Source organism: Paramormyrops kingsleyae, chromosome 13 (assembly GCF_048594095.1).
Source record: "Paramormyrops kingsleyae isolate MSU_618 chromosome 13, PKINGS_0.4, whole genome shotgun sequence".
Taxonomy (NCBI): Eukaryota; Metazoa; Chordata; class Actinopteri; order Osteoglossiformes; family Mormyridae; genus Paramormyrops; species Paramormyrops kingsleyae.
This window is the reverse complement of record NC_132809.1, coordinates 12,186,718-12,201,099: the sequence shown is the minus strand read 5'-3', so window position 1 is coordinate 12,201,099 and position 14,382 is coordinate 12,186,718. Positions and strand designations below refer to the sequence as shown.

General features: G+C 42.3%; 1 protein-coding gene across 1 annotated transcript; it reads right to left on the bottom strand.

The window, feature by feature from the left end:
• Positions 1-194: 194 nt before the first annotated feature.
• On the bottom strand, positions 195-13,156 carry tmem86a (transmembrane protein 86A). Its single transcript, XM_023842019.2, has 3 exons — positions 12,995-13,156; positions 6,713-6,977; positions 195-5,198 (listed from the first exon to the last, which is right to left on the bottom strand). Exons 1-3 carry the CDS (start codon positions 13,013-13,015, stop codon positions 4,771-4,773), a joined length of 714 nt encoding a protein of 237 aa, XP_023697787.1. The 5' UTR covers positions 13,016-13,156; the 3' UTR covers positions 195-4,770.
• Positions 13,157-14,382: the final 1,226 nt, after the last annotated feature.

The following is a 14,382-nucleotide window of genomic DNA, read 5'->3' as shown; positions in this document are numbered from 1 at the left end:
TACTGAAAATAAGCACACATAACGACGAATTGGTTAAGACCGCGGCTTTTGTGTCCGCTGGTGTCTGGCTATGTATTATTTTAATGCTGTACATGCATTTTTAAAGTTAATATATATGAGAGATGCATGAAACAATAGAACTGATTAGTATACAAGAATCTTTAATTTGGCCACAAAAACAACATAACTAATGGTTAGAGTTTGCATTGTACTTGCATTTATTTATCACATATTTATTTCACATTCATAGCAGTTTTCTACATGTAACAAACGGTGTGGTCCTGTATAATTATTTTTCCCCATTAAAGTAACAAAAGAAAACACACAGGTGAAAATTCAGGACAATAAGGCAAAAAATAATGTGATATACTTATATATAAATATCACTAAAAAAGAAAGTCATCGTCACTTGATAACCATTATACTTATTTTAGAACCAATTAAGTAAAAACAAATCCAATAAAATAGCACTTCTGTAAAGATATTGGTTATTGTATGCTTGGATAGTCTCTCCAGATACCATATTTCAACATACTGGGATCTCACGCCAGTTCCAACTCTTTTACAGGAAACACACATTAGTTACAGCTCCAAATATCACAGCCGTGCCTTATAAAGGACTCGTTTCCCCTGCAATATTAAACTAACAGGAAATAAAGGAGGTGTATCACTAAAGTGTTTCCCATAACGCATCTTTTTTGGGGGGTGAAAGAGTCATCTTCTGACTTGAAAATACAATACAGCGCTAACGTTTACGCTCACAATATACCGCATGATCCTTGGGTCACGGGATACAGCCACACGGTTCAGTGATTCGAGGGAAGAGACCACAGTGGAAAAAAACAGGTGTAAAGCTTGCATGTAAACAGCCTCTTTTAGGTTGACTGGTAAAATTACAACTAGCCTGTTGAAGGTCCAGTGGTTCACCAGAATCAGACGCTTCTGTCTGCCATCGATGGCAGTGGGGCCCGAGCACATCATGCCGTCGCATTACTGTAGTGTTTCTCAATCCGGTCCTCAGGGACCGGCAGACAGTCCACATAATTGGACAAAACAAAAACGTGGACCGTCTGTGGGTCCCCGAGGACCGGGTTGGGAAACACTGCATTACTGATATTACAGAAATTGTTGTGCAGATTGTGACAGTGACACTAAATAGAAGCACAAATCTGGATGAGTGGAAGAGTGTACATGCAAAAGCAAAAGGGACAGAATGATCTGTTCTAGTAGCTGTCAGGTACAGCAGAGCCCTGTGTGCTTACACTGAATGGACAGAATGGATATGAGGAACCACAGTAAAACTAACGAAAAACAAAATGCACTGTGTCATCTGTGCAGCTTTACTAGCGCTTTCACCCTCCTATCACAACAGGTGGCTGTAGCAACACCGAAAACCCAGCGCACTTCGTACAGACAGCATTCCTGGTCTTCACAAAAAGACAGAGGAAACAACGAAGCCTTTGAAGGAGGGTAAAGCGATCCCTGGATTATTCCAAGTCCCCCGTGACTGATAGAGGCAATGAGGGAAATATAGACCTCCCTGTTTTCTAACGTCGGCCTGAAATCAGCCCCCAAAAGAGGCGTCCCTAAAGTAGTGTATAAGCAGATCATTCTCTCGGCCAGAAATTTTGACCTGATAAAGAACGCAGAGCAAACACAACAATCGGACCACAGCAAACCATAAATTGGCCTCATTTCTCTTTGTTTTCTTTTGTAAATGTAACACTTTTGTCACACCCAGAAAATGAAACAGCTTTTTAATCTCAGCTCATTGGATTACAGAGTAACGCAAAGGCCTGATCCGAGGCTTTCTCCTTCACTGTTATTTCTTTAAACACCAGTAAATAAGTCATGCCAGTAGGTCATTTCTGAGGCCTCAAATTATCGGGGTGAAAGCAGGGCTGTCTAAAACCTCCCTGCTCTGTTAAAGTGAAGACTGACCAGTCATTTCAGCCAAAATAAGCCGCCTGAAACAGTCAGGACACTGGACAAAAGGGCACTTATTACTGACTGGGCAGAAACATTTTGCTCACACGCTGACCCCAGTAAGAAAAAAAAAAAGAGTGCTCGCTAAGCAATTTCCAGAAATAATCACAAAAAATGTCGCCATAGAAATACACAGCTGACCCCCCCCCCCAAAAAAAAAAACACGCTGCCTCCACGTTTCAGTACCAGTCATTTCCAGTGCCATGTTCCCCTTTGCGGCATTTGTCACAAGACTCTTATACATGTGTCGCGGTTGAAAAATGGTCAGAAAGTCTTCATTTAACACCACTTCCCAGCGAGCACAGTCATTACTCGTCCATTACTTGTTGCCTAGGAATTCTCCATGTTCATTCAGAAGGGAAACGACATGCACTATTTAAAAACACCAGACGGAATCAGGAACCGTGCCTGAAACATTCCGTACAGAATTCTGCATTCGAATCCCTCTCGTCATTTCAAGCATTCTCAATTGAATTTGCTTCTTTCTTGGAATACCATTTAAAATTACTGGTAATAAAACTGATAATAATTAATAAACCCATATCACTGTCGATAACACGAAAATAATTTATAAACACAGTATTCACTTACGGTTTACGCCAGTTAGCTCTGAAAGGAAGGAAAACATACAGGGGGAAGAAAACAGGACAGAGCAGCTCAGAATACTTAAAAAACAATGGAGCTTGGGGCCCAAATGGCCTTTATGCTGTGTGCAGGTTTCAAAGGCAAAGCTGAATTTGCCCAGCAACCCTACAGTGTCAAGGGGCAGGTGGCCCTAATGTTTCCTCACCAGGAAGAGGAGGACAGGGAAGTTTCAGTATCCCAAAGCCGGGTACCATTCAGTGGAGTAGGTAGACCAGGTACTATGTGCGTGATCGTCCCCTCTTCCAGCCTAGGAAACAGGGGCCCTCGTTCTCCCATTCCATTGCAACTTTTCCCCTTAAGGAGTGACCAATGTACTAATAGCGTGTGTCCAGTTCTGTCCATCTCCTAGCTGGACAGAAGGACCGACACATGTTTGCCATAAACTCCCAAGTGAAATTTGGGGCATTTTCCATGAGAATACAGTGTGAAATACGAACAAAAGTTATTTTAAAGAACACTATATTTAAATCCCATTTACTCTACATTTCTAGAAATATTTCACAGCAATATTCCAGGAATGTCCTTAAAAAGATTTGTTTGCGACTGAGCGAAGAGCAGCAGATTCCCAAAATCACCCTGCTTGAACACTTGATTTTCTGTATTTTCCACAAAATGAAAGCTGCAAATCACATGTGCAATAAATAATACAGACACTCAATAAACAAAATCATGTACTGGCACGGACTGGGGTTTGATTGCCAGGTGCCATAGCTCCCATTCTGAGAGAGACTTACGGTCATCCAGTACTACAAGGCAAGACCTTCTGCAGCCCTTTCTGTACAGAATGGGACTGATTGCTGTCCTTTGAGGGAACTGAAAAACAGCAGAGCGCCCGCTTTCACGGCCATCCCGCTTTCACAGTTAGCCTGCTTTCACGGCCATCCCGCTTTCACAGTTAGCCCGCTTTCACGGCCAGCCCGCTTTCACAGTTAGCCCGCTTTCACGGCCAGCCCGCTTTCACAGTTAGCCCGATTTCACGGCCATCCCGCTTTCACGGCCATCCCGATTTCACGGCCATCCCGATTTCACGGCCATCCCGATTTCACGGCCATCCCGCTTTCACGGCCATCCCGCTTTCCCTTTGATAAAGGCTCAGATGCAGGGACTCACCTGCATAGTGCTACACCCTGGGCGGACCGGCGTCTGTAAGCTTTAATGACACAGACAGGACTGTAGATATAACCGCAAGCTGAAAGCACAACGAAAAGGGTCCCAGCCAGGTCTCATGGGAAAATGCCTCATTGAGCTTACACAGTGATAAAAGCACAAGGAAGAGTTCCCAGTAATTAACCAATTCCCGGGAGCGGAAGTGAGACAGGGAAAACCAAAACACTTCGAAATGCTGGACTAAGCATAACTAAAATTCCATGCGCAATTGCACCGAATCATGCTGACAGCTACCAAAAAAAGCAAATGCTGCCATCTTAAACTGATACTGGGTGGTTCATATAATGTGCTGACAGTACCACCACTGGTGTTTAATTAACGTCAGTGACAGGGTCTGTAACACTAAAGGCAGAAGAAAACCAGCTCCTAACAAAATAGACCCTCAGGTGACCAATCAGCTTCCACTCCCCGGACCCGAACGGCAGCAGCAGAGGACCCGATATCCGCAGGAAGTCAGAATCCACAAAAAGGACACAGCCGGGGCCGTCGTGCTCGGGTTTAGAAACAGGAAGACAAAAAGCCAGCCGGGGGAGGTGGAGGATCGGCGGGGGTGGCGGGTGGGGGCCAAGCAATGCCACACAAAAAGCACAATGACAGCTGGAAGGCTGTCAGCTGCATGTGCGAAGGACACGCAGCCGGTCACCTAAATGATTCCTTTTAGCAAAGGTATAAAAGGTACCACACTGTATGAAACAGCACCAAGTTGAAATTTTAGTGTTGGACCACAGACTTCAATTCAGGTAGGTAGGGGGGAGGGAACGGGGCTTCTGAGGGGGCGTGGCGCACTATCGAAGAGATAGAAGGTATTGGGTCTACAGAGTCCTCCGTCGATATGCATTTCCTACTGTAAGCCACCCCCCTTAGTGAACACCTGCATTTATTCTCCACTAAGCTGAACAGAAAGAGCTACACAAGGGAGACGATGCTGAGGAAGGCCTGAGAGGGGGAGCCCGGGGGGGGCCCAAGACGGCATCACACCCGCTTCCGAGACATTTCGACATCCTGGCACTCGACAGCGGACAGGGCGATCAGCATCTGGGCGGCGTAGTAGGTAGCCATGATGATGGCACGCGAGTGTGGGACGGGAAAGCAGAACTTGTTGACGGCGATGGTCAGGTCGGACACCATGAAGAGCACAGCCCCCAAGCAGGCCGACAGCTTCGTCCAGGTCCACAGGTCATTGGCCAGCTGCACCCCGGCGATGGCCCGCCAGCCCATAAACCCGATCAGGGCGATGTAGACGGCCACCAGGTAGGTGAAAGGGCCTGACAGATAGGGGTAGAGCAGGGTATAGCTAAGACCAGAGGCGGCGGCGATGACCAAACCCGCCGGCAAGTTGATCGGCTTCATCCCAAAGGCAGAGGAATACAGGATGTGGGTGATGGCAAACATGAGCAGCCCTGGAATCAAAAGGACACGATAAGGGTCAGCACAAACGGAGAAGATCATCCATGAGAAGAAATCCAAAGACAAACACTAAGCTTGACAGGTCACCATGATTACATGAAGAACAAAGGTAGGCATTTACAATTTACCTTGCAATATGAAAGGGATGCATTCAGCATTAGATAAACATCTGGTAACACTTTCTCTGAATGCCGTGTCTATAAGAATCTACTCACACACTCGTAACACATAATACTGTATTCATAAAGCACAATAAAATTGCCTATAAATATTCATAAAAGGGCATAACATATTATAGCTATCTCTATTATGTTTTATGAATGCTTTATGAAGCTCTCATCTATGATGCACTATAGATACACTATATGGACAAAAGTACTAGGACACCTGGCTATTTAACCTACAGGAACTTTTATGACACCCCATTCTAAATCTACAGGCATCAATATGGAGCTGGTCCCCCCTTTGCAGCTATAACAGCTGCCACTCTTCTGGGAAGGCTTTCCACAAGATTCTGGAGTACGTCTGTGGGAATTTTTGCTCATTCGTCCAGAAGAGCATTTGTGAGGTCAGACACTGATGTTGGATGTGAAGGCCTGGCTCACAGTTTCAGTTCTAATTCATCCCAAAGGTGTTTGATGGGGTTAAGGTCAGCAGGCCAGTCAAGTTCTTCCACACCAAACTCACCCAACCATGTCTTTATGGACCTTGCTTTGTGCACTGGGGCACCGTCATGCTGGAACAGAAAAGGGCCTTCCCCAAACTGTTACCATAAAGTTGGAAGCATAAAATTGTCAAAAATGTCTTGGTAATCTGAAGCATTAATAGTTCCCTTCACTGGAACTAAGGGCCCTAGCCCAGCCCCTGAGAAACAACCCCATACCATTATCCCTGTTCCACCACACTTTACAGTTGGCACAGTGCAGTCAGACAGGTAACGTTCTCCTGGCATCTACCAAACCCTGACTCATCCGTCAGGGTGTCAGTCAGACAAGTGTGATTCATCACTCTACAGAACACGTTTCCGCTGCTCCAGAGTCCATTGGCACTGCACTTAGTGATGTGAGGCTTGCATGCAGCTGCTCGGCCATGGAAGCCCATTCCATGAAGCTCCCGGTGCTCTCTTAATTGTGCTGAGGTTAATGCCAGAGGGAGTTCGGAACTGTGCAGTTATTGAGTCAACAGAGTCTGGTGACCACGTACAGTTCACTGGGGAATATCCAGCAGGGAAGAAATTTCATGAACTGACTTACTGCAAAGGTAGTACAGCACCACATTTGAATTCACTGGGATCTTCAGAATGACCCATTCTTTCACAAATGTTTGTAAACCTGACAGCATGGCAAGGTGCTTGATTTTATACACCCATGGCAATGAGTCCCAATACTTTTCTCCATATAGTGTGTGTGTGTGTGTGTGTATTCTGTAATATAGATGAGGACTTGATTGGAGTTTATGAAGTATTATAATCAACAACAAGTTAAATACAGAAATGGGATAATTTCACCATGACTGAAGTAACCCTGCTCCTGCCAGATGAGGAAGGCATCTCCCAGGGAGGAGAATATGAGGCCGGCCAGGATCTTTCGGGCACTGGAGTGGGCACCCAAAAAACCGATGCCATGGGCAAGGAGGAAGACCCAGAGGCAGAAGATGGGCAGACACTTGATGAGCGCGCTGAACCAGGAGGGGCTGGAGGTAGGTAGCCAGAGCACAAAGTACACACAGGTCGCCTTGAAGAAGGGAACTAGCTTGGGTCCTTCGCTCTTCACCTGAAATGAGAAGATGGTGAGGTATTTTAAGCCTGTGGCCCAGCCCTCTTCAACTCCTTTTAGCCCTCTGGTTCTAAGTATCAGATTAATTACACTTAATTATCCAAAATTACGACAGGGAGCTGGAAGGGAGCAAAAATGTGGACCGTCTGGCAGGGAGCTGGAAGGGAGCAAAAATGTGGACCGTCTAGCAGGGAGCTGGGAGGGAGCAAAAAAACGTGGGGTCCCTGAGGACCGGGTTGAGAAACACTGGTTTATGACACTTGAGAACACAAGACTGCCACATTTACCACACACTTCCCAGAACTTCATTACATACAAGCATAAACAAAAAAAATACATAATTCATCATTCACTTAAAATGCTTTGCAGCTGGGATGTTTAAAATTCTTGATACCTCACTATGGTACCAAGGGAAGACACTGTATCTTACACCAAGTACTGGAATGTTTCTCCAGTTTCAACAGTGTTAAAATAATTGAATTCATTTACAAATTAGTTAATGAATTTGCTTACGAAGAGAACACTCATTTCAAAGAGAAGGCTGCATTAATTTCAGAAGTCAACGATGCTGTCAGGAAAAAAGGATGTTAGAATGGGAAGTGAAACCAGTCAGTCCCCCAGCAATATGCATACAGGAAATGAGATGTATGACTGGTTGAATCTGACATTCAATAGTTTGAAAACATGTGCAAACCCAACCAAGCTCAGTAAATTTGTAAGAGGAGCGTACAGGTTAAAACTGAGAACTCACCCAAGGAGGTTAACAAAAAGAGACACAGCGATTTTTTCCCCACATTCCCAGCAGGCCTCAACCCTGTCCAAACATCTTCTACGAAGCATCTCACCAGATCGTCACTGGTGCCCCTGGTGATCCTTCAGGCAAACGGAATTCTTTCACAAGCCACGTTATGTCTTTCTTTAAAGAATCATATCCTCTGAGCCGGCAGAGCTGGTTTGGCAAAGAGAGCAAACAGCAAGTAGAACAGTGATCTGGGAAGGCTATTCAATCTCAATGGCTCCATCACTACTAAAGTAAAACAGTCATGGCAGAAAACCATACATCAGTTGATGCAACCAAAACAGTCAATTTTAATTTAATTTAACTTATGGATCTCCAGAACAAAGGAAATGTATTTTAATTTCTGTAGGAAATCTCTAGGATAACCCTGTTTTGGCTTTGATGGAAGCCCAGTTACTAGGTTCTAAATTATTTCTATAGGAAGGTCACGTGTCCCTGAAAACCATGCTGTGAAACCCATTCTTAGTTGACTAACATTAGACAGCATACAAAGACTATTGCAAGGATATCCTGCAGGAAACTAAGGGAATAAAACACAAAGACTTGCTTTTGAAAACTTGTCTCTATTGCGGCATTCACATACCAGTTAGAAAGGTGAATATATACAGATTAAATCTCATTGATCATTGAAGCTGTCCACTGTAAATGTTCATTGTTGTCTCAGTTGCCTTTAATGTCTTCTGTAAGCTCAGAAAAGCAAAACAAAGAGGCATGACAAGGATAGCCATGTGGGAACAGAACGATGAAGTTCACTTGGTTTGTTTGCGGGCCAGCAGAGAACTTAAGGAAACAGAAGTGAGTATTAAGTGAGGTTCTTCTGCAGAATTGCTGTGCTGCAGTTGAAGGATTTTAATTTCTGTGCATGACCTGGCTTGTGAACGGAAAGCTCGACATTATAATTCACATTTCTCCTAACGTGTTGCTGGTGGAAAGCGAGGACACCACGGCTTTCTCAACACGATCAAAGAGGCCACATTAGATCTCCATGGCAAATGTGCATCCTTCTAGACTGCAAAACATCTCACCTTAGGCCAACGTATACAGAAAGCGCAAAGCCATGACCACTGTCAGAATGTCAGAACATTTAATAAGGCTTTCTATGAATGCCCTGATAATAAACATTTATGAACACATTCGTTACACAGTATAATTCATAAATATTTATAAAAAGGCATAACACAGTATAGCCATGTTTATTAAGCATTATGAATACTTTATGAAGCTCTCATCTATAATGCACTATGGATACCTTACATACATTATGCTGTACAAAGCATGCTTAAATCCTTAAGACTTATACTGATCATTAAAATGCATTGTGAAGGTATCTATAGTGCAATAGATAGACAGATAGATAGATAGATAGATAGATATTTTATTAATCTAAATAGATAGATACTTCATTAATCCCAAATTTTTAAGGAATGCTGTATTAATTATAAAGCATTATTAAAGTATCTATAAAGTTTAATGCATAATAGATGGCAGTTTCAAGTAAAGTGTTACTGAAAATATTTTAATTGTTTTTGTGCTTCTGCAATACTGTCATTGTAAAGTTCCAGAGCCAACCTGAATATTTTATATACACACGCGATGTGTACAAACAGGGTCTGTGGCCATATGCTTTCATTCAGTTTGTTCTATTCTATTGTTTCAGTATTTATTGTTTCCACACAAATATCTCTGCAGCTCAGACTGTGTGCGACCTCCAGATAAATCATTTGTGGTGCTAACACACATGCGTCCTATAAGAAGTGCAGATCTTTCAGCATGATTTAACAGAGATGATGCCCAGTGCCGACCATAAAGTCTTTATGCCCCCTTTTTCCACGCCGCAGCTCAGTCAGATGACGTAAACCACGTTCATCTCACAGGGCAACAAATGTACAATTCCAAGCGCTAGCGAAATGGATAAACTGCTTCAAGTGCCATGTAAATGCGACCTATAAAAGTGCTTCACGCCGCGCTAAAAGGCGCTACGTGTTTTGCCGCGAGCACAAAGGTCTGGCTGAAAAGGCATCCCCTGTACTTTCAGGTAAGATCATGTCACACCACTAAGCATCCCCTGCTTAGGACAGGAAGCATGACCCAGTTGAAAGACGAAACCACAACACTGTGGAACACCGTATCCTTCAACACCTGCTTGCCTCCTGGGTAGATCCTTTGGTGGAACAGATGCCGCCATTTCATGGAACACAACACACAGGGTTACAAAACATTTCCACATCATTTTCGATGGGAAAGTAGTATACAAAAGAAATATACAATTGTTTACAGAAACGTTTTCACATACTGGACCCTGTGACAATGGGTCTTCAGGGAATCTTCAAAGTTCCTTTAACAGGTTTTGGAAGAAATTTATCCCCCCCCCCCCCCCCCCCATGAGGTGCTGCGGAAACACATCCGGCCAACAGGCCGAAGAGGGACAACAGTGGAAGCATGCTGATTGGAGTACTAACCTGATGCCAGAGGCAGGGAGAGGGGACTTAGACTGCAAGCCTAAAGAGTCTTCATTGATCCCCAACAATGAAGTCTAATAGTAATGGACTCACACATGTGTCTACAGGGCCTTAGTAAGATTCCAGTTTATCATCTGAGTACCTCCATGACTCCCTCATTAAACTTTTAACATTACTGTTATCTTATAATTAATTCTATTATCAAAATATTTAGAGGGTTATTATATAAATGATACAGGTAAAATGGTGACCATTTGAAGGACCATTTAAAAGTCTGTATACATCCCTGTTACTTTCCTACATTTGTCAAAAAACTATCTACATACAGAATATTGAAATACACAGCGACAGCTAGTCTGATATTGTTTTCTCATGTTGCATGTCAGCAGGTGGTCCGGAGGCCCTACCAAAGTGCCAAGCTTCTGAAGAAGGGCTGTAATAATTGTGACTGAGAGGTTTTATCTCCTTCACAAAACCAGGGTACCAAGCTTCTCAAAATTCACAAAGGAACCCGTCTACACTGAGCCAGAGTAAATACAGATTTGTAAACTCCCCAAAACAAGAGCCTTAATAGCCATGCAAGGTACTCTGACAGAAAAAGGGGGCCTACCCTAGGATATGTCTCAGGGGGGTGACCAAGCCATCCAACAGATATGTAGATTAGCTCAGGGAAATGAACTGTGTTACATTCACTGTCACAGAATCGAACGAGCAGGTGTGAAAAGTAGCCCATTCACACAGCTCCAGGTAGCAACCAATGGTGTAAAATCCCCATCACTACACATGCATCGACCTGGCTATTCTGAGGTTTAATGATTTAACCACCACACAAACTTGATACCCCTCATTTCTAATTTTGCCCATATGTGTGAGATGAGCAGTCGGTTTACGTTTCCCGTTTCGCTTTAACTGGACAACGCTGGTTTCTTGTTTTCGGCAAAGGCTGGCAGCGGAGGGAAATGCTACCAAGGACGATCTTTGACCATGGCAAGAGCAAACTGAGAGAACAGCCATGCTGCTGTATGAGAACGGCCTGTCCTGCTTCAGGAGTGGCACTGCCCAGCTAGCAGGACATTGGTACTTAAAAAAGTACAAACTTGTAGGGGTGTCATCTTTATATGTTTTTCTCTCTGCTGAATTCTTATTCAAAAATCTATTTTTCTAGTATTAAAGAATCATACAATTTTACTTAATTTTAATAGCCCTTGGTTCAATGCCAGTTTAATTATGCTGCACAATTGCAGAATATTTATCACAGTGATAATAATTTAATGTGGTTATGTGTTAAGTCATATTTTAATTTTTAATGGGTTTCCATACAGTTGATTAGGTATCTCGTTTGGCTTAGAAATAAAAGCTTAACTGTTACCAGTACCAATATAGGAGCTGGTTTGTAATGCACACCAAATGGTATCAGCTAGAATTTCCACTAGGGGAAGCATGCTAAAGTCACTCAGTTTAGCGACTGCATCACGACCGTCCTTTTCCTCGCAATACTGCAATCAGGAATGAGGGAAGTAGATATAGAATATGCGGCTTCAGATCAGCCATTGTCGTCTTATCATTGACGTTATGATTATTCTCATGACAATAATAAAAAAAGAATTCCATCTGCAGAACGACAGTGTCTTATTCGAGATTTTTTCTAACAGGTCTACATAGAAACTGTACAAAAAACTGGAACTGATAATAGTCATGGGAAGGGGAAGAAAACTGTAGCAAATGCAGAGACGGGCTCAGAGAGCCAATGTAATGAGCATCATCTTATGCATTACCGCAGGCTGCTAACGAGCGCATGCGTTGCTTGGACGCTACAGGAAAAAGACAGAATAGTCGTCACATGATTTTGAAACGGGTTGTTGAGGAAAAGAGAAACAAAGGGAAATTCATAAAAACGAAACGGTAATTGCTAGACGTTGTTGTCAAATGATTCCTATATTAGAAAACTGGATTACAAATCGTGCTAGAAAAACGACAGATTTAACCGTGAACCCTGGTCGCCGTTTTGAGTTTTTAAAAACAGGACAAGAGTTTTTTTTTTTTTCAAGGAGATACTTTCCACTTATGCACTCTAACCGGACAACGGTCCGGGAATAAGCGTGGGTTTCGGAACACACTAGCAAAATGCAGGACATGCAAGTTTTAATAACGCGCACATCAACAAGCTCGAAGCTCAGTTAGACGTCTGTGTTTTTATCTATGGAAAAGCAATATGTGTAATTGTTCCCATGCAAAATACTGCATTCCTATGGTGAATAAGAGGTGAATAAATTCACGTGATGGTATTTTTGTGATTATTACTAATCGACTCTAACCGGCTTCATTGTGTCGCAACATAAACACGGACATGCTTTTATTGATCACGTGCTTATAATGTTTTTCAAAGAGAAGAGCTATAGCACAACACATGCAAATGCAAGTGTATTTAAAAACGTACATCGGTGGTATATTTTACCATGTTGAAGCATAAACCATTTAAACGTTTAAATAAGTCGCTTAAATTATCCGGATTCAAAAATCTGCCTCATATTTTCATATTCTTTTTATCCTTTTAAAGAAATGATGTCCCTCTGTCTACTTGATGTCATCTGTTTATTAATCCCATTGATGTAAAACATTCGACTGATGTACTGTGGAGTTTAGATATAAAATTATAGAAATGTGAGAAATGCAGAGTAAAATTTTAACAATACATCGGTTCAGTAAGCCACCATTGCATTTATTCAACGGATCCACGAAAGATTGGAAATACTTACCACTGTGACAGGAGAAACCATTTCTGGTTCGATGCCACCGTGATAAAATTATAATCAAAATATACGACAGCGACGTTTCCGCTTTGATTCCGCTAGAAATAATGCAGGAGCTTTCTTGTATAAGCGATTGTTGTTGTCTTTTTTTTTGGATTGGGCTGACATCAAGGGGCGGGAACAACTTTGTTATAATCGTGGGAGGAGATAAATCGGTGAATTCATAGGTTGTTGCTATGATCGACGCGGCTAGTACCCTAAATGGGGAGGAGTTTAGACAACGTGACGCCTATATAGAGGAGGGTAATACACCAGTGTTTACAAATGAAATCTAATCGTTTAGTATACAGCGCTTTGCCTTCGAGAAAGACATCCAAGAAAATCATTCAAGTAAACGATATTATTCCACAAAAGACAAATGACTGAAATTTGTTTTATGGCACAGGCATAAATTGAAAATACGCGCGAATATAATCTTAACATCAACTTGACAGCCTTAACACTGAAATTTTGCGTATATTACACATAGTCTACAGAGGAAGGCCTACATACAAAATAGCATAAATTCTTAACTTTACTTCGTCCGTTATATTGCCTTTCCAATCCCTATTCCATTAATGAATTAAAATGAATAATCTAGCACATCTCCGGTCAGACCGCTGTCCCACGACTCGGACGAGCCGTGTAGATAATCCAGCACAGTATTTTTACTCCCTCCTCCCCTCCAGAAGACGCTACCCAGATAGCATAATGTTATTGTTTCAATGTTGAATTATAGTTAAATGTGTTGAATTATGGTCAGTGTTAAATTATCAACGTTGACTGAATTGATTTTTGGTCAGATTTTCAATATTGATAAATTGATGGTGGCAAAACCTTGATTCAATGTTGATATTAAGTGAAAGATTGAAGATCAACGTTGTTTCAACCTTTTTGTCTGATATGGAATCAATGTCATTTCAACCTATGTGTGTTATCTGGGTACAGGTTCATCAGTATTTCAAGACTGTTAAATACAGACTGATACTTCGTAGTGTAATCCTAATCACCACAGTCATTTATTAATCAGTGCCACTTTAAACCTCAGCACTTTGTATTGTGTTACTGTATATTGCATGCGTATTGTATATTATTGTCCACCATGAAGTTGTCACTATTTATTGTTCTTCACCGCACCGATATATTAATTCTGCAGGGATCGACGTACGTAAGCAAATATTTCTTTGTATTAGTGCGTATTTAAATAACAAAAAGCTTACGAATCCTTTAGCATTTTGAAATACAGGACGTAGATGTTCGTTACACCAACTGTTGAGTACTGATGACATCTCCTGGTACAAAATGTTCATGCAACCACACAAAAGACGAAACTACTTAATATTTCTCGTCTGCAA